Source organism: Neophocaena asiaeorientalis, unplaced genomic scaffold (assembly GCF_003031525.2).
Source record: "Neophocaena asiaeorientalis asiaeorientalis breed wild unplaced genomic scaffold, Neophocaena_asiaeorientalis_V1.1 scaffold192, whole genome shotgun sequence".
Classification (NCBI taxonomy): Eukaryota; Metazoa; Chordata; class Mammalia; order Artiodactyla; family Phocoenidae; genus Neophocaena; species Neophocaena asiaeorientalis.
In genome coordinates this window covers 4,080,039-4,099,756 of record NW_020185326.1, presented here as the reverse complement: position 1 = coordinate 4,099,756, position 19,718 = coordinate 4,080,039, and the positions used below count along the sequence as shown (strand labels likewise).

Below are 19,718 nucleotides of genomic sequence, written 5' to 3'. Positions count from 1 at the left end.
TGTCAAATACCTTCATAGAGTTCACACATTTGCTAGGTTCCCAGCTCCCCTAACCTCGTGAGTTTGTAACTTTCTCAACAAAGTAAGTGAGGTCAGTGCAGCCCATCATGCTGTTGGAGAACTCAGAGTGATCCCCTCTTCTAATTGTTCAGACCACCCTCTGAGCATGCTCTGAGCACCCGCCTTGGAATCACAGCTGGTGAAGGTTCCTGCCCAACCTACCTGTAACCCTTGTGCAGCCTCTGTGGACAGTGGGGAGGGGCACGCCAGGGAAGGGTCCTGGCAGCCAGAGTGAGCCCAGCAACAAGAGGAGGACCTGCTGGTTCAGGGAGAGTGGAAAGCATGCCAGGGGTAAGAAGGAAGAGCCTAATCTGGGCCACATGTTGATGTGGCTCTCACTCTCTCAGAAAGAGGAAAGACACCCAAAAGGCAGAGCAGAAACTTCTGGAGGAGGTCAATCCTATAATGAAGACCTGGGTCCAGCTTGCTTGCAATCTCACTGTGTGGCTTTAGCAAGTCAGGTCCCTTCTTCTCTTGGTGTCTTAGTCCGTTCGAGCTGCTAGAACAGATACCATGGACTGGGTGGCTTATAAACAGCAGAAACTTATTTCTCACAGTTCTGGAGGCTGAGAAGTCTAAGATCAAGGCACCAGCAGATTTGTCTGGTGAGAAATCACTTCCCGGTTCACAGACGACCATCTTTTGCTATAACCTCACATGATGGAAAAGGCAAGTGAGTTCTCTGAGGTCTCCTTTTTAAAAAGGACACTAATCCTAATCACCTCCCAAAGGCTCCACCTCCAAATACCATCACACTGGCAGTCAGGATTTAACATATTAATTTTGGTGGTGGGGCAGGGGGATGACACAAACATTCAGTCTGTAACACCGGGCCTCAGCTTTCTCTTCTGTAAAATGGGGATAATGATAAGATTATGTGTGGGAAGGCAGACAACTGGACCACTTGATCTTTTGAGGTCCCTTTGAAAGCCAGAAACAAAGACAGAGGTGCTTAATGTTTATGGATGTGGGCCCTAGAACCACACTGCCTGGGATTAAATTAGTCGATTACTACCCATGTAAATTTAGGCAGATTATTAAACTTATCTGTGCCTCAGTTTTCTCATCTGAAAAACGGGAGCAATAAGAATGCTTATCTCCTAGGACCTTGATGACAAGTAGACGATTTACTACTGTAAAGAACAGAGGCTAAGCCCATGGAATGTGTTCACTCTGACGATGGTGGTGGTGCTGATGGTGAAATACGCTATGGTTTCACTTGGGCAATTTCACACCTGCTCCCAGAGGACCCAGACAATAACCAGAATTCCCACATCCCCAGTTTCTGGAGGATCTTGTACAGTTCCAGAGAAGAAGAGCTGGACTGGAGAAAGCAAACAGTTGCAGCTACCACAGAGGCCAGTGTCATCCTCTAAAATATTCTGCATTGCAGATGTCTCCTAACCTGGCTTTTCTCCAAAGGAGTCAGAATGGGAGGGATCTGTGGCACTACCATGCTGTTCATAACACTATTAGTTCAGTTATCATTATTTATACCATTCAAAGACCTGAAAACTCTTAAACTGGCTTCTTATACACATCCAAACCACATAAGAAAATCTTTTCAGGATATATTTATTTGTTTGTTCTGGTGGGCCCTTTATCTCCTCTGACATTCTGACTTCTAACTCATACAGGATGAAAGAATCCAACTGGCCATTTTCTGCCCTAAAAAGTCAATTCTGACTTAAAAACAAGAATAGATAGCTCAATCTTTAAATCCACTGCCCTATTTCTTCCTAAAACCTAAATGAGACCTACTTTAGTTCCTATTATTTTCACAATACTGCTTTTTCTGTAGCTTTCATGAGTTCCTTCTTTATGTATCTGGACAAATACCACTGTAAGGCTCTCTCGCAGAAATACTTAGCAATCCCAGACAGTCCCATCTTGACTCTTCTCAAGGGCTCTCCAGTGCCATTATCCAATTTAAGCAAAAAATCACCCTGGGAGGGTAGCTGTAGAGGGTACCCTCCCCACTTTACAGATAAAGAAACTGAGGCTCAGAGAGCCCAGCTCCAATGGAAAGACCCCGAGGCCAAGCCTTCCAAGATCCACACCTATATTCTGAACACATCCCTTCCATTCCCTTCAGTTCCCCCTAAGGCATTACAACTCTCTTTCTCTAAACACCCAGAAGGGAGTCATTTTGGCAAAAATCCAGTTGAGTCTCTATACATCAACTTCTTTATCAGCGGTTGTGAGAAAACCATTTTACGGCTCTGTTCAGAATCTCTTCCATCCAAATGGGTTTTAGGAATGGCCTGTCACTGCTCAGAGAAGAAGTGATCTGCAGCAGATGGGAAAAGGGCTGGAACCTGTCAGGTCTCAAAAGGAAAGCCACTCTACATCCCAGCTGGGCCCTAAGAACTCCATCCTCTCAAGATACTCTGCTCAATCACTAGACTCCAAAACAACAGCCGCCCCCAGAAGCCTTTCTGTCTCCAAACCCAGAGCCTGTCCTGTTGGGGAATGTGCGGGCAGGGGATGGTGCTAATCCTTGCCTGCTATCTGGCTACACTCAAACAGAGGCAGGCCCCCGAGGACCAGTGCAGTCTATAGCTCACCCCATGTCAAAAAGGGAAACCTCTGTAGCCAGACCCGGCGCCCATCAGCCTGACAGAAAACCTTGGGGACATCAGCACCAGCCTTCTGCCCTCAGACCACAGGACCGGGCCTGCCAACCTGGCTTTTGGCTGCCGAGGTTTCCCAACAGTTATTCTAGCACGGATCCCTGCTGCTCTCCGCTTCCCTTCATCAAGAAAACCATTAAGAGAAACGTAAAGCTGATTGCACCTATTACGTCCACCTACAGACCCAACTTGGAGTAAGCTTTGAAATCTTGGGCCCTCTTCAGACCCTGAGTCATTTTTTGATTGTTAAAATTAGAATGGTACCATGGCAGGCTCGCTCCGAATCTAATCGGTGTCAAACACGGCTGGGTCCTACTCCCATTCAACGTTCTCAGAGGATACTTCCTCTCATCCTTGCCTTCCAGCCACCCTGTCAGGCAGGAACCCACAACCAAATTGTATAGAAGGAAAAACAGGCTCAGTGGGATAGGGACGGCCTGGCTTGCCAAAAGACAAGTCTCGGGAAGTAACAAAGCCAAGATTTAACTAAATCTGCCTGATCTACGTTCTCTCCCCAGAGCCCTAATTTTTGTGATGTCCCTGCAGATGACCTTGTCCAGCTCCCAGGTGACATAGGGGTGTATCCTCCAGCTTTAACCAACAAGAAGCCTCTGCACTGACAGCAAGTACCAGAAGCCATGACCTTGCAGGAGGCCCTCAGTGAACACTGATTGATTTAAAACTATGTTTTCAGACACTGCAGGCCCAAAGATGGTTGTTTTTCCAGATCGTTGCTCTCTCTCCACAATGTCTTTTGCAGTCAGTCACCTATGTGCCTGCCTCACCTGAATGGCTCAACATTATCCCCGCAAAGTCCCACCTCTCTATCTTTGCTAGTGCAGTTCCCTCCTCCCACAGGGTTCTTCCGACATCTCCACCTCTCTCTCTCAAGCCCAGCTCAAAAGTCACCGGCTCTGAGAAGCCCTCCCAGGTTGCACCCAGTGAGAATGCATCAGCCCTCCCTTCATGCTCCTATAGCCCTTACTTGTGCCTCCCTAAGAGTCTATTCACATCAGCCTCTTATCTTTTATTTTACTTGACAAGACTTTTATGGCACTTACTATGTATTGCTCACTGGTCGACGTCTTCAGCAAATTTTAATTGATTTACTTTTTATAACTATCCTATGAAATAGGTAGTTATTATCACCCCATTGTATAGATGAGAACACTGAGGCACGGGAGATGAAGTGGCTTGCCAAAAATTAACATAGCTGGTAAGTGGTGGCAAGGCAGTCCTGCTCAAGAGTCAGGCACTCAGCCAGGGTCACTTGCTCACTTATGAGTTACCCACACTGTCATGTCATATCTGAGTCACGTTCAGATGCCCACAGCCTGGCATGAGGCAGGTGCATCATTCTCGTTCCTGAATGGAGCCCAATGTCCACCTCTCCCATGTGGCCAGCTGACACTGGCCTGCATGTGGATACTGGTCCAACCTTGTAGCCGCTCTGAGCGTCTATCTACCTGCTGTGGATGCCCACCTCCGGCAGTCCTTCCTGAGGTGCTTAGGAGGATAAAGTCGGAAGCACTTTATCATTCACGAAGCCAACTGCATCTGTACACACACCTCTCTTGAAGGACCTTCGGGAACAGCCATGATGGATGGCTTCCTGGCTTCTGGCTGGATCCCCATGAACCCAGAGCAGAGCGTAGAACCACATAACCCATGAGCCTAGGCCAGAGTGTGCCCGGCAGCTGTGGGCAGTGCAAAGGCCACTGGGCTTAGAGTCTGGCAGACTTAGACTTAGTAAGTCTCCGCTTACTGTCTCACCCAGGGCTCATCATTCTGAGCCTCAGTTTTCCCATCTATAAATGGGGCTAATGGAAGAATTCCTCTCTTACTGGGTTATTACTGGGTGATGCATTTGGAATAAATAATAAACTCTAGCACTACACACAATCTGTAATTCTTGTTGTTTAGTTGTTGAAATAATATCTACTAAAAAAAGTTATTATCAGAACTAAATGAGAAACCAACTGTACTTTGCACTGTACCAGACTGAGGTACAAATAAGGTCATATTTATTTGAATGTTCAAAGATGCAAGGGATAGGGCAGCTCAGGCATTCTCCTGGGAGCACCCAGCACAGTGCGCCCCGGCCCTCCAGGTGGTCTATGCTGACAGGTTGGTGAGTCTACCTCACCAGCACCCCTCGAGGTGTCCCTGAGATCAAACTCTGAGCCAGGCCCAGCTGCCGGCCTTGGTTCCCTTCAGCTGCCGTGCTGGCCACAGAGGCTTGCGGTCTGCACTAAAACCAGGGCAGGGCCTTGTCCCCTGAGGGGGTCAACCCTGGGCCAAGGGAGTGTCTGAACCAAGATGGAAACTGAGGGTTACAGTTCTCAACACTGAGCACCTTCAGTTTATATTATATACACAGTCACCATCCCCAGAGCCTCCCCAGGGTGTCACAGAGGAGGAGGGACATTCCAGCATCAGTTCCCATCTTCACACCAGCCTGCCCTCGACACCCCATGCCCTGGGCCCCCACTCCAAGCAAAGCTCCCCTCAGAGCTCATTTTGCCCTTTCCTCCAGCAGACCCTGCTCTAAGCTATGTCACCCCTCAGACATGTCCTAACAATTTCAAACCCCAGAGGGAGGGATCAGGGTCTCACTCCTCTCCCTCCCAGGGGCCACTGTTCTTCAGACAGTGGGGCCACTGACCCCAGCAACCTTGAAGCTTCCTAACAGTAAGGGAGGGGCTTCTAGAATCATCTGAATACAGAGCCAGACCAGAGCAGGACCTTCTTCCAGTTACACCCACCTCCCTGGCTCCCCAAACTAGAAGCACCTGGCTTTTTATACGTGTGCAGTGAAAGAGCCATCCAGGTGACTCAAACTAAAACCCAGCAGAAGTCCTCAGCCTCGGAAGCCAGAACTCACAGCAATTCTCAGAGACCAGTTCTGCAACTTTCTGCCCCCGCCTCACCCCAGAACAGAAGTGTGTCATATCCCCAATGGGTACTGTGCTCTGTGGCATCTGCTAAACACCCACTGGGCACCAGATCCAAATGCTTTTATCTTATTTAGTCCTCAAAACAATGCTGGTCATCTGCCATCAAACCTCCATGTTATACATCAGGGAAGGGAGGCCCCAAGCGAAGCGACCTCCCCAAGGTCACCCAGCAGGGCCGAGAGCCGGACCTGGGCCTCTCGGGCTCGGAAGTCCAAGCTCTTTCTACTGCGCCTTGCCTTCTCTGATGCACGTGTGAGTGCACCCAGCGTAGTGTCTGGCGCATAGTAGGGGCTCAAGTAAGGACCTGTCATTTCGTCCACCGTGGAGCCACCAGGCTGGAATTAGGGCCACAGCCTGCCGAGGATCTAGAGTAGCCAAAACAAAGCCAATCAGATGGTCTCAAGACCAGCATCCACAGGAGCCCAGCCGGTGCTCTTCTGAGGGTATCGTAGCTGGAGGGACTACTGGGGTCCCCAAATCTCTCAAACCAAACTCGTCATCTGCACACTGCCTGGCCCAGAACTCTGAGGTCTCAATGAAATACTTGTACATCTTTTGGCAAGAACCAAAGCTCTTTCTGGAGAAAATAAATACTATTAGCTCAGCACACGGGCATCCCAGCCTCCCACTCCTGGCCCAGTCTGGGCATTTCATATTTCAATCGGACGTGCCAGTGTTTGCCCCAGCCCCCAAACCTAGCAACCCCCATGATTTGCTCGCTTGGATCCCAAATCGCTGCTTGCAGCAGACGGCCCTAACTCCCACACCACCAAACTCCTGCCCTGGACCTTGTTCAATAGTTTGCTTGTGGATGGTCTTGGATCTGACACCTGCCAAAGACGAATGGCTGGACTCTGAAGACATCCGACAGATAAGAGGAAGACATGTTAATCACTTCTTGTTCTAGATGCTTCTGTAAGACAGCCTGCTGGGTCAGAAGACCGCAGCTCCCTGGCTAACTGCTTCCACAGTGTTCTTATCCAATACTGTGCCCACCTTTTTTAATAGAAAGTTGAATGAATCACCTGTGTGAACAGCATCTCTGTGTCTTTGATAAAGTTGTTATTGGAGATATCCAAAGGCCCTGAGAGGACAACCCAGAATTAATTACTCTTTCTGTTTAGTTTCAGACACATCTGATATCTGCAACTCTTTACGACTTTTTAAAGCCGTTTCACATTAATCTATTTCTCTTTCTCTTTCTCTCTCCTTCCCTCCCTCCTCAACGATCTCCACAATAACTCCATGGACAAGCAGGGTAGGCATTATTATTATTCCCATTTTATAGACAATAAAACTAAGGTGTACACAAGTTAAACAACTACTTCAAGGTCATCCCCTAATGAGTACCAGAGACAGGTCACCCACGGCAAAAGCACAGAGCCCTTTCCACTGAACCACCTGGCCCTTAAGCTAAAAGATTTGTCTCTGGAGCCTAAAGGGAAACATGTTCTCCTGACACGGCAACACCAGAACGTTTCTCTCTTGCCTTCAAATCCAGTATGCAGGTGGAGCCATCCGTTCCTCTGATGTCTGATCGTGTCTTCTCCCTCTGCTCCATTTAGAGGCTCAGTTGTGATTTTATCCAAAATGGTTATGTTGTACATTGTGTTTAGCGACACTCATGCAAAAAGCATTTGCTAAGCACTTACAATGTGCCAGGGGCCATGCTAGGTGCTCGGACACGGAGGCACTCATCCACTCACAGATATCGCCAAGGGCCTGCAGACTGTGTCCTGGGCTCGGGGACTTGGCAGGTGCAAAACAGATGACGTGCCTGTCCCCATGGGCTGGCCCAGCTCACAGCCAGGCTTGGCGGTGGACAATAGCCAGCAGTGACAACACTCAACTATAAGGACTCCACTGGGGTCAACAGCCCAGCCCCAGGCCCAGAGCAGATTCACCACTGAGCTCTCAGTGCACAGATGCTTCTGGAAATGGGCAGGGATCCTTCTGGAAATGGACAGGGATTTAGAAACAACCACTTCACTTAGAATCCCATTCAGTGAAGCTCAGACACAGATCTCATACTTCTTGGCTGGCCTCAAACACACAATCCCCCACTGAAATAAGAACCAGTTTTTATGTGACTACACAGCGTTTTATGTTTTCATATGCATTATAATAAAATAACAACGATAAAATTTAGTGGGTGCCTACTCAACATGGCCCCCTGTACTTAATGTCTTACATGCATGCTCTATGTCAGCCTTCAAAATAAGCCTCTGAGGGGCTTCCCTGGTGGCGCAGTGGTTGAGAGTCCGCCTGCCGATGCAGGGGACACGGGTTCGTGCCCCGGTTTGGGAGGACCCCACATGCCGCGGAGCGGCTGGGCCCGTGAGCCATGGCCGCTGAGCCTGCGCATCCGGAGCCTGTGCTCCGCAACGGGAGAGGCCACAACAGTGAGAGGCCCGCGTACTGCAAAAAAAAAAAAAAAAAAAGCCTCTGAGAAAGGATCATCCCCATTTCACAGATGAGGACACTGAGGCTCAAGGAGTGAACAGCAACAGCACACACACGTTTCTGATTCCATCTGTGATGGTCTTTCCACAGTGTCCAGGTGTCTTCCCCACACTGCCCGGGCATCGGAAAACACATAGAAGCCATTATAAACAATCCTTCAGCACTCATCCATTCATTCGGCAAATATTTATTGAGCACCTACCATGTGCTAGAAACTGTGCGAGGCACTGTTGTAAGCCAAAACAGACTAAGTTCACAGTGCCCGGGCAGAATAGGGGAAGACCAAAATTGATCAAATAATCCAACAATTTAAAATTGCAACTGTGATAAGCACTACAAAGGTTCATGGTTCTTAGAGAAATTGTAATAGGGGATTTTTCCCAATCAGGGAGGATGCAGAAAGCACACTTGAGCTGGTATCTAAAAGATGAAGAAAGATGGCAAAAGCCATTCCAGATGGTGGAAACAGCTTGTGCAAAGGTCCTTTGCACACTCTCTGAGCACAATCGCCAGAGAAACTTGAAAGGAACACATGTCTAGGACCAGAGGGAAAGGGGAGAGTGCTCAGCAATGAAGCTGGGAGTGAACAGGGCAGACTACAGGGCCTTCAAGGGCACAGGAAGAAGTCTTGTTCCCATTCCCGGAACAATGATGAGTCAGGGTATCAAACAGGGAGGCCACCTGACCAGCACGCTGGGTCAGTGGTCCTAAAGGTCCTCTGCATCTGGGTGATAGCCCCTGCACCTGCCCCAGGCTGCACCATCACGCTCCTTATGCTGCATAGTGACGGTCCCCGGTGGCCTCTCTTTGAAAGCACTGCTGTTTCAGACTCACCTCCACATGCCCTATAACCAGCCCTGGGCCTGGCACCAAGTAGGTGCTTAGCAAGTATGAGCTACATGTGTAAAGGACGCACTACTGCTGCTCTCGACATGATCTAAGTCTAACAGGAGACACACAAACAGAGACAAACACTGACACCCCGAGTAAACACTACAGGAGGTGACAAGTTCTGCCGAAGCAAGGGAAGCAGAGAGCGGATCCATGTGAGCTAGGTGTGTAGACAGACACACTTAAAGTGAGTAGAGAGTTCAGCGCCGCTGTGTGTCTGAGTGGGCGGACAGGGAAATGGGTGAGGATGAGGCTGAATTAGAGGGAGAGGCAAGCAGCTGGGTGAAATTCATCCAAAAAAAGAGAAGCGGCAGCTACTGACAAAACGTGCCACTTGCTTTCATGGGAGGAAGATAACTCCCATATGAAGATGCTGTTTCACATTAGTATTTAAGCAGCAGAGATCAAAGTCAGACCATCCGATTGAAATCCCAGGGCACCACTTGGTCGGTTGTGATGTTAAATAAGTCACTTAACCTCTCTAAGTCTCACATGTAAAATGCAGACAATAATAGCAACTACCGCATCAAATTGGCGTGAGAATTAAATAAGTACTTGACATAGGACTGATAGGTGCTAAGCGCAGGATAAAGGTGAGTTACTCTTGTTGTAGTCTCTTTTCTTTCACCTACACACTTGCAAATAATGTTTCCTTTACCTTTTCCTTTTTTAAATGACAAGATTAGAAGCCCTCCAAAGGCTTCCCAACGTTTCTAGAATTCAGAGTCCAGCAAGGAGGTCAGCAGGGTCAGTCTGGCCCTGAGAGGACACTCTATGGAGTGACAGGCTAGCCAATTCTTTTTCTATCAAAGGCAAGGCGCTCTGAGCCAGGCTGGGTGGGAGCATTTGCATGGGCTCTGATCATACGCCCTGGAGTGGGCTTCCAGGTCCCTGTCTGCCAGTTAAATCCCTGAAACAATTCTGGGCATTCTCAGAAAAGCTTCAGTGAATGGGCAGTTCCAGAACCAAAGTGATTTGGACAATATAGTGATTATTATAAGGATGGCTGTTGCTTTCAAAATCAGTTCCCTCTGAACAAAGTCAAGTGGATCATGGGCAGCGTGTGAAAATATCATTTTCTCTCTGCCACCTCCTGACCCTACGCCAGGAGAGCAGCAATAATGCACCACTCCACAGTCCTTCTTTGGCTACATTTTATCTGAACGGTGACCGAGGATGTCCTTGCCAAATGGCAGGAGAGGGGGGGGGGGGGCTGCTTCAGCCAGCAGCTGTGGGACATGGGCACTGATGAAGACAGATGAATCCATTTACTCAGTACTTTGGATCTACCACGAATTTTCTACATGACAATGACACTTCATCCTTCCAGCAATGTAGACTGTTCAAAAAAGACTGAAAAAGTAGAAAGTTGGCAAAAGAAGAACACCCCAGTCAGCCCCCAAAGGTGTCACAATGTTCATGCCCTTCACTCAAGCAAGAATTCCCAGACCTTCAAACATCAGCTCATAACCAATTTACTCTTATTTTGCACGTGATCCTAATAAACTTGGTTATCTGATTTGGGCTCCAGACCAAAACCAGGTCAGAGAAATAGTCGCTCCAGACTGAGGTTACCCAGTTCCTGAATCAGTCCTGACCATGGAAGGATGAAGAGCAGTAGCTTCCAGCCCAGGAGCAGGGCACCTGGAATATGTCTTGTTGTTCAGGGGATCCCAGGACACCTCTTTATTCACTATACTCAGACCTGCCACTAGATCACCTGGCTCACCAATGCTGATGACTTGGCTTCATTCCTACAGTGTCTACTAGGACGAGAGCCCAGTCCAGTCTCTGTGGCTCTCACAGTTCCTGGAGGTGGGAGTGGGGTATCAGAACCCGATCCCTACACCCACCAACTACCAGTTCGAATACTGCTCCTATAAACTAATCTCCTAAAACCATAATGCTTGTCAGATGCTGGAAAGTATTTCTTTCCCAGGTTTTGATGTTGGAGGATCTTGGAGGATGCTGTGTATGTTTGTCAGGGGAGAAGAGACTGACATTAGCTTTGCACAAAATCTTCTGTTGGAACATCCAACAAGTACCCTTTTCCCTCTGCACTCCACAACTACTGGGCCCCCCAAAGCACCGAAGTACGAATAAAGAGCAAGCAAAAAGCTCACCCCACGTGGCTTGGCATACAAAGCACTTCCTCAATTTGTTACAACTACACCCATTTAGCCTCTTAAAATCAGAGAGCTGAGTTTCAGTCTTTTAGATCTATTTGTTCAATAAATGTTTATTGAGCTCCTGCTCTGCGCCTGGCCCTGAGATACTGCCTGGAGGGGCAGAGGTGTGCACAACAGACCCAGACACACCCCATGTCTGCCCTTGCAGTGCTTACAACGGAGCAGAGATCCTCAATCGGTGCTGCAATTCACAGAGGAGCAAAGACTTAGCAACTAACCTAGCACCAGAACCCAGACCGCTGACCCCATCTGAAGCTCACACTTCCAAGGTTTCAGGCTGGCACACCTGCTGGTTCCTAGAAAGGTACAGAGAGGAAGACATCTCACCAGCCTCACTGCACATCATTATATAAGCAGAGAGAATAAGAATAAAATAAAGAAGGAGATGAATGCAGATGCTCACTGGGCAACTTACGCCATTTAAGTTTCTCACCTTCCTAGAACCAAAATAAATAACAAAAAAAGTCAGCAATAAGAAGCCACTTACATTTAATTCCCAAACAACATGGGGAATGACCAAACAGGTGCCTCCAGAAGGGGTATGCCTTCCCCAGCATCCTCCCCTGACTCCTACCTACCATGGTTAGGTGACCAGCAGTTAGGCCATGAGATCCTCAAGGGCAGGGTCCATGCCACATCCAACTCTGTATCCCAGAGCCTAGAAAAGGGCCTGGCAGAAAATTTTCTCCATTAGCGCGTGTAGAATTAGGACACTGAGGCAGAAATAGGTGGAGCTGTGGCAGCCATCTAGGTGGGCCACTCACGTCTCCTTTAAAAAGAGAACCTACAGGACAAGTACCATCAGCTAAGCCTTCAGTTGTAGCTTCAACATCTGTCATAGTGTTTAATTAAGCTAAGGACACCTTTTTCCCAGGGAGCCTGCAGCCAGTGACTAAGTTGCACAGGGATTCTAGAGTCTGGCTCTTTTGGTCTCTAATATGTGACTACTCTAATGGGCAATCTTTGCTCTGGAGCACCCCAATGGGCTGGCCAAGACTTTCTGAGACTCCTCCTTCCAACTCTCCTTCCTTCCCCTCTCCTTTCACAGGTGTCAGAACAGCATTGTGGTCTGAGGGTTTCCCTACCTCCTCTTTTATCTTTCACTGGTATTCCCCCCCAAAACTCTGGCACTTATAAATCCATCTTGGCATGTACTTCTTGAAGGACCCCAAATGACAAGTGTCCAAGACATCCACATGCTCCTTTACACACCCCAGCCTCCTTTCAAGTTAAGCTGGTCAATGACTACTTCTGGTCAATGAAATATGAATAGAAATAATACATGTCACTTCCAAGTAAAGATGGTCAAAACCTAGTGTGCCTTCCCTGTGGATTCCTTCCTACTCGCCATCTTCTTGAAGCCAAAAGATGGAAGAGTGACAGCACAAGAGCAGCCTGGGGCCCTGTGTTCTCACTTGGAGGAGAGCCTGCCAGGAGGCTCTGACCCTCACTGGATTTGGGTGAACAGTATATAAATGTGACTGTGTCAAGCAACAGAGATTTCAGGATTTGTCTGCTAACGCAGCATAGCCTAGTCCACCCTGACTAACAAAAGCTATATATCCTCTCTATATATTTATTTAGCACCTCTATTTTCACCCCTATCTTACACTTCCAGCTTGTTCATTTCCCTGTTGAAATCTCACATCTCTTCATGAAGAAGCTGATGGTCCCACAAGAGGGGAGGCCAAACACATGAACAAGAGCTCTTTAAAGATAAAGGTAGCGAGCTAACATGCTTAGCCCAATACCTAGTTCTAAACAGGCCCTAGTGTGTTATCCCACCCACCTTCTACTGGGTGCCTGGCTAGGTCTGAGGAATTGGTCGGGGGCAGGCACGGCATGGCCAAGGGTATTTCCCTCATACCAGGGAAGTTGAGGGGTTGTTGCTGGTGGGAACATGCAGAAGGCAGCTCAGCTTGATCCTGATATATGGGGTCCCCTAAGTCCTATGGTGATGGAGAGGTGGAGCAAAGACCCTGGGGAAGTGATCCAGAGAAATCATTCATCCTATGGGAAGTTAATTCAGAAGGCAGATTCTAATTTATTCACTTATAGTTCAGTTCAGCAAACATTCACTGATGCCCACTGTATGTAAAACCACTGTGGAATAGGACCAGCCCTGCCCTCACAGAGCTACAGTCCAGTGGGGGAGAAACAGACAAAGATGGCTATGACACACAGCAAAATGTAAGATGTGCTGGAAGATACACATGAATAAAGATCTCGTGCTCGCATGGTCTCTCTCCGACACCGCTCTCAGCAACGCGGCATTAGAAAGCAAGATTACAGATAACACGGCTTTACATTTACATCATGTTTTGAGGTTCCACATCCATCATGTTTATCCCTACTACAGATCTGTGAGATCAACATAATCATCACCACATGGTACAGGAATAACGAGAATAGTGACAAAACAGCAGTGAATATTTACTGAGCATTCACAGTGTACCAAGCACTGAATTACTTTACCCGGATGGTCTCATTTGTTCCCCACACCCTATCAGGCAGTTAGTATATTAGCCCCATTTTACAGATGAAGAAACAGAGGCAAAGTGGCTTGCCTAAGGTCACCAGGCAGGTACGTGGTACCCAATGGGGATACAAACCCAGGCCCCCTGACATGCTAAGAAGCTCATCTAACAGGTGCTTGGAGCTAGGGGAGCTGAAGGGTCTGGTTTTGTGCCCAGCCGCATCCCCTCAGGGACTCTCTCTCCTCGTTCCCCTGCAGTGCAACTGACTTCAGTTACTATCTTGCCTGCCAGATACCCCCGCGCATGTCATTGCTCCCCCTCTGCCGCCCCTCCCACCCAGTCAGGCCTCAGAGTGCCTCCATCCCCTCACACTGGCTCTCCATCTCTGCTCAGGCCCCAGTATCTCCCCCTTCAACTGCTACAATAGCTTCCTGACTTTTCTATCTCCACCCTCTCCTGTCTACCATTCAGCCTCTATGTTCTTATCAGCCTTAATCTTGTCACATCCATGTTCGAAAACCTCCCACAGCTCCTCACCACTCCAGAATAAAGTCTAAACTTCTTGACAGGGCATTCAAGGCCTTTCATGCCCACCACCAGGCTGCCTTTCCCTCTACGAACCCTGCACTCAGGTGAAAACATAACAAGTCAGTGCTCCCCAGACACACTTCACACTTTGTGGCCTTTATCCTTTGATCCTGGGGATCCTTCCTAGGATCCAACCTCCATCTCCCTGAGCCCACACCTCTCTGTGTCAACATTATATTCACCCTTCCAGACTCACCTTGACTTCTTCTCCTCCAGGAGACCTAGATGTGAGCTTCCCTTTCTCCTAATGTCCCTGGCATCTATTGCTGCTTTCTTGAATTTAGCATTCCCCAAGTGGATATCTGTGATCAGACCCACCTGGCATCCACCCGCCTTTAACAGCCTCTGATGAGCTTCGAGGAATCACCTCTTCCCCACTCTGTATTCATGTGGTTGGGTGGGGCTGGCCTCACCTCCTTCTTCCTCCATGAAAGGCTGGCGGATATCCCAGGCCTGTCAGCATCATGTTATTGGTTCAGGGATAGACACATGACCCAACTCAAGCCAATGAGAGCTGAGCTTGGAATTTTTGTTGAAAACGTCAGGAAAGAAACACTCTTCTTACTGGAGTTTCTAAACTGGGAGTGTGTAAACTTGCAGCTGCTAGGGGCCATCTGTACAGCCAAATGGGGAGAGCCTGACTGAGGGTGAAGCCAAACACAGAGGAAATCAGAGCCAAGCAACAGAGAGGGACTGGATTCAGCCATACCTGAATACAGCCCACTCCAGGATTTTTCAGCCACATGAACCAGTTAAAATTAGGTTTCTGTCACCTGCAACAAGGTTCCTAAGCAATACAACTACTAAGGGTGAGGTACCATGCAAGGCAATGGGGTATAACCACAAAGATGTGAGCCTGATTCTAAAAGAGCTCATTTTCTATCTCTTTATTTCTAAGAACGGCTATGTTGAGATACAATTCACGCACCATAACATTCATTCTTTTAAAGTCTACAGTCCTATGGTTTTTAGTATAGTCACAGAAATGTGCAACCATCAAGACAGCTTACTTTCTACCTTGCACTGAAAATGACAAGCATGTGCTTGCTCTGTTCTGCCCTGTGCACCAGCTCCTCTCCTGAGCCCAGTGCTGGGTTTACGCCTTTCTGTAGTACCAGCAACTGCAGTAGGTGCCCAATGGCTACTAAGCTGTACTCAGACCTCCTGAAAAGCTCGGCCTCCATCCAACAGTTGTTTAGGTCCTCTCTAAAGCACAATGAATGAGAGAACAGATATTTGGCAAAACCACTCAAGAAAAGGATGTGCTCACCGATCACTAGGTTTTCTCTGGGTTTTCCAAGCTGGATCCCTGCAACAGGGTAGACCTTCTGAGAGGTGCACACCTGGAATGTGCTCCTTTGGCTCCCTGAACTTTTCCCAAGTTTATTACAGAATAATTTAAAATAGTACCAAGGGGAAAACATATAAATCCAACAGTAGGGGAATGATTTAATACTTATGGGGCACCCATAGGATAGAATAGTAAATAGCCACTAAAATTCATCTTTGCAAAGAAGATTTAAGGACATGCTATAACATTAACTGAATGAAACAAAAATAAAAGGGTGCATAGAGATTTCAAGCACACAAAATAGTAAACACCAGCAACTGGAAGGGAATAATACTAATTATTAGATGCAATTACCTTTGTGTAGGTGGATTATAGACAATTTTTTTCAATGCTTCTCTACAATTTTCTATTTTTCCAAAATGAAAATTACTTTAATCAAATCAGAAAAGCTGACATTATTTTTTAACTCATCCCTTGGTTATTATTTACTTTTATTAATGTGGCTACCAAAGAATGAGAAACAATCACATGAAGAACATTTCTGAACCTGCAAAACTTTTATGGAAAAAAAAGACACGGTCCCTCAGAGTCTTTTAAACAAACACGTAAGTAATGTAATCTACCATGTTTACCTTTTAACCTTGACTGCCAGGAGGCTCAGAGCTAAAATTTAATTTACAAAAATGCAGTAACCATCTTAGCCCAGGTTCTGGGTTCGGTAACTTGCATGCTTCTATGTGGTTTCTGATGCTTCCTTTTATCTGTTTTTTCAATTGTCTTGCTTGTGCTTTTATATACTCAAATCTTCCTTGGAATACATAAAGAAGTATTTGCTGATGTGATTTGAGGTACACCAGAGAAGAGAGGTCCTGCCTAGCAGATGCTCTGCTGGGATGTTTCATTTTTACAAACACATGGCACTGAGTGGGGCTTTGAATGCTTTATTGCTATTCTAATTACAGGAGAGGGGCAACTGAATAAGTGTGTGCGGGAGGCTCCTTTATTGAGACAGGCTAGTCCCAATGATCAGATCAACCCATGTTTTGCTAAATCTCCATCTCTTTGAAGACTGTGTGGACAGAGGTCCACCCTGGCTGCCCACTGTCTCTGGCCATTGACTGACAGCAAATGTTAGCAAAGCCAGCCAAAATGTGTTCACCACATCCATCCTGCATTCAAGTCTACAGACAACAAGTGACACACCCAGCAAGTGACAAGGGGGTATACACAATCCATAAAGACATCCTATCTGAATAAAACAGGGTCCACACACTCTAACACAAGCCCCAAACACCCTTTAGATCACTGTGGATTTTGCTGCAATTACCCAGATTGATCCTTTACTTCGGCTTAGAGAGAAAGTACCTGTACTCTAAAGATGGACCACTTGAAAAAATTAAGTATTATATCACCCGGGTGTTCTCCTAACCGTGACACTTCATGGCAAGAGATACATATTTGTTTGATTGTAAGCCAAGATTCTTTTTTTTCTGGTGGTAACTTCACTGAGCCTTCATGAGATTTCAGAAGTGAGCAAAACAAATAAGCAGTCAATATTTTAGTTGTGACCATTTTATCACATCTGAAGTCACAATGTCCTACTTGTGAATCCACACCAGAGGAAAATGAAGGAAGGAAGGCAGGAAACGTTTATATAGTGCTTACAGCATGCCAGACAGAGCACTGGCCGCTGCACCTGCCAGCTCAAGGCATTTTCCATTCCAGCCTGCTGTCTCCCTTAAGCATCACAATACCATCCTGGGGAGTACATATAATAGTCCCAGTCTTTCAGAAGTGGAAATCTAGGTTTAGAGAGATCAATACCTTGCTCAAGGTCACCCACAGGGAAGATACTAGGTTTCTGACCAGAAGCCAGGTTAAAGCCACCCCAAAGCCCATGCTCGGTGCCCCTTCAAATGGCGAGATATGCTTCCCTGCTTGCGTGAGGCTGAGATTATACCCTCTGCCCTCCTTCCCCTGAGCTGAAGTGCCTTCTGACTGCCTCATCCTCTTGACTTTAGGCCCCCTCTCACTCAGAAAGTCATCAAGACACACTTGAAAAATAAAATATAAAAGCATCAACCCACACCCTGAAATTGAGCACCCTTCCCTTTGCTGCTACTAACAAGCTAATATGAAATCTCTTTCAGGGAAGCTTTCTGAAGGGAATAAATTGATGGTGAAAACATTATGCAGCTGACAATATTTGGTGATGATGCAAGCAGGGCTGCCCTGTCCATAAATGGTTTTGTCTCCAAAGAACCGGCTCTCCGTGTCCTTTCCAAAACAAAAATAGATAGATAGATATAGATGGAGCACCAGAGAAATAGTATCCGGAAGACATGGTTCGGTATAATTGCATTGCCCTCCCGTTTATGTGTGCCAGGCAACTACCCCAGAGAACTTGAAATGTTCTGGAGAAGACAGGAATGTCATTCAGAAATGATTCCACACGGGTTGGCTCTGCACAGCTACCCAGCTTACATCCTCCTGGGGCAGAGGAAGCTTCTCTGCTTGCAGCAGCCTGCGTGCACCGCCACCAACTGCCACCCGTTTCTTCACCTTTTATTTACAGCGCAGAGCAGGCTGGTTCATCAGTGAAGGGGAGAGGTGGGGAATAAGATGCAATCCAGATTTCTGTTCTTTCTCCGGGGACCAAAAAAGTGGGGGGGGGCACACAGAGAAGGAAGTGTAGCCTAGGCTGCACGATCAACGCGGCAGCGCGACCCTGCTCTCAGAAAGGGGTTTGCACCAGGGCTCGAGCAGAAGCGCCCAAGGAGCCCCAGGAAGCCGGGTCAATCAAGCCCAGCGCCTCGGCCGGGCTTTGGCGCGGTGGAAGAGGCGCCAACCGAGCGTACTGCACAGGAAATCACTGCCCCCTTCAGGCCGCGTCTCAGATGCTGCGGCCGGAGCGTAAGGGCTCCCTCAGTCCCGAAAAACTCGCAAACCCGACCTCGCGCGGCCCGCGATCCCTCCTCTGAGCCCCCTAGGCGCACCCCAGCCCTCGGGCGGGCGGTGAAGGTGTGCACTGTTGCTGCAGCCGGAATGCAAGCTGAGGGTGTGAGGAGGGGGCTTGGGATGGAAAGCTCTCGGCTCTTCGGCTCCCCTCAGAGAAGGGGGCAGGGAGGGCAAACCGGGTGCTGCGCTCCAAGTCCGTGCTTCAAGTCTGCGCCCGGGGAATCTGCGCCTGCAGCCGCCCGGCCACCAGCAGCGGCGCGGCTGCACACCCTCGCGTGCACAGGTCGAGACCTGATCAGGGCACTCTCTGATCAACCAGCCCGAGGGGGTCTCCTCAGAAAACCGCTCGGGCCACAGGCAGCGCCGGATACATGCAGGCAGCAGCGCTGCAGAGCCGGCGGCCCCACGCCGGCCTGAGTAGTACTGGCTCCGAGCTCGTCCAGCCCTGCTGCGCCCTCCAGCCCCTCGGGTCCCCGAGTCCTCCGGACCTCAAAGCACAGATCGGCTTTCCTGGATCCGAGAGCAGGCCCGTGGCCTCTCTAGCCCCGTATGGCCCAGTTTAGAGTCAATGCGCCTGTTCTTCCCACCTAGCACTCCACAGCCCCACCAGCGGGGACCTGGGCAGGGGCGACCACTGCAGGCTTTTGGGGAGGTTCAGTTACCACCTTCTCCACTCCTTCTCTGGGCAAAGGAGACCCTAGTCTTCTATCCCACACCCCACAAGCATACACACACATACAATCCCAGAGGAGGAAGATGTTCAGCAAATCTTGGTACTGGCTGTGCCAACCAAGCCCGGTGGGACCCAGAGGGTAAGCACTGAGCCCCAGCCCGCGCGGTGCCCTCGGCAGGCTCAATCAGGGCTCTACCCATGGGCCAAAGCTTGCTTCTGTCCAACACGCCCTCCCCCATCGCCCCCACAGCCCCGACGGCACGGGCGGCCGACACTCACCTCGGTGTCGTAGAGCCGCAGGTCGAGGAAGTAGGGGCGCAGGAGCGACTCGTTGCGGATCTGCTCGATAGCCAGTTCCACCGCAGGGAGCACGCCGCGCCCGATGCTGCCCTTGGCCACCTCCTTGGTGAGCGGCATGAGGCCCATGATGGAGAGCGGAGGGCTGCTGGGCGGCGGCCGGGGGACACCCCGCGCCCAGCCCCAGGCCCCGGGCGCCGGCGGCAGCAGCAGCGGCAGCAGCAGGAGCAGCAGCAGCCGC

General features: G+C 48.8%; 1 protein-coding gene across 1 annotated transcript in view; it reads right to left on the bottom strand.

Annotated features, from left to right (window-relative positions):
* The window catches only part of GABBR2 (gamma-aminobutyric acid type B receptor subunit 2), a 354,769-nt gene extending 335,148 nt beyond the window's left edge, over positions 1-19,621 (bottom strand). The window contains exon 1 of the mRNA XM_024734390.1: positions 19,460-19,621. Coding sequence (XP_024590158.1) covers positions 19,460-19,606 — 147 coding nt within the window. The 5' untranslated portion in view covers positions 19,607-19,621. The remainder of the gene's footprint in view (positions 1-19,459) is intronic.
* Between the last annotated feature and the right edge of the window lie 97 nt (positions 19,622-19,718).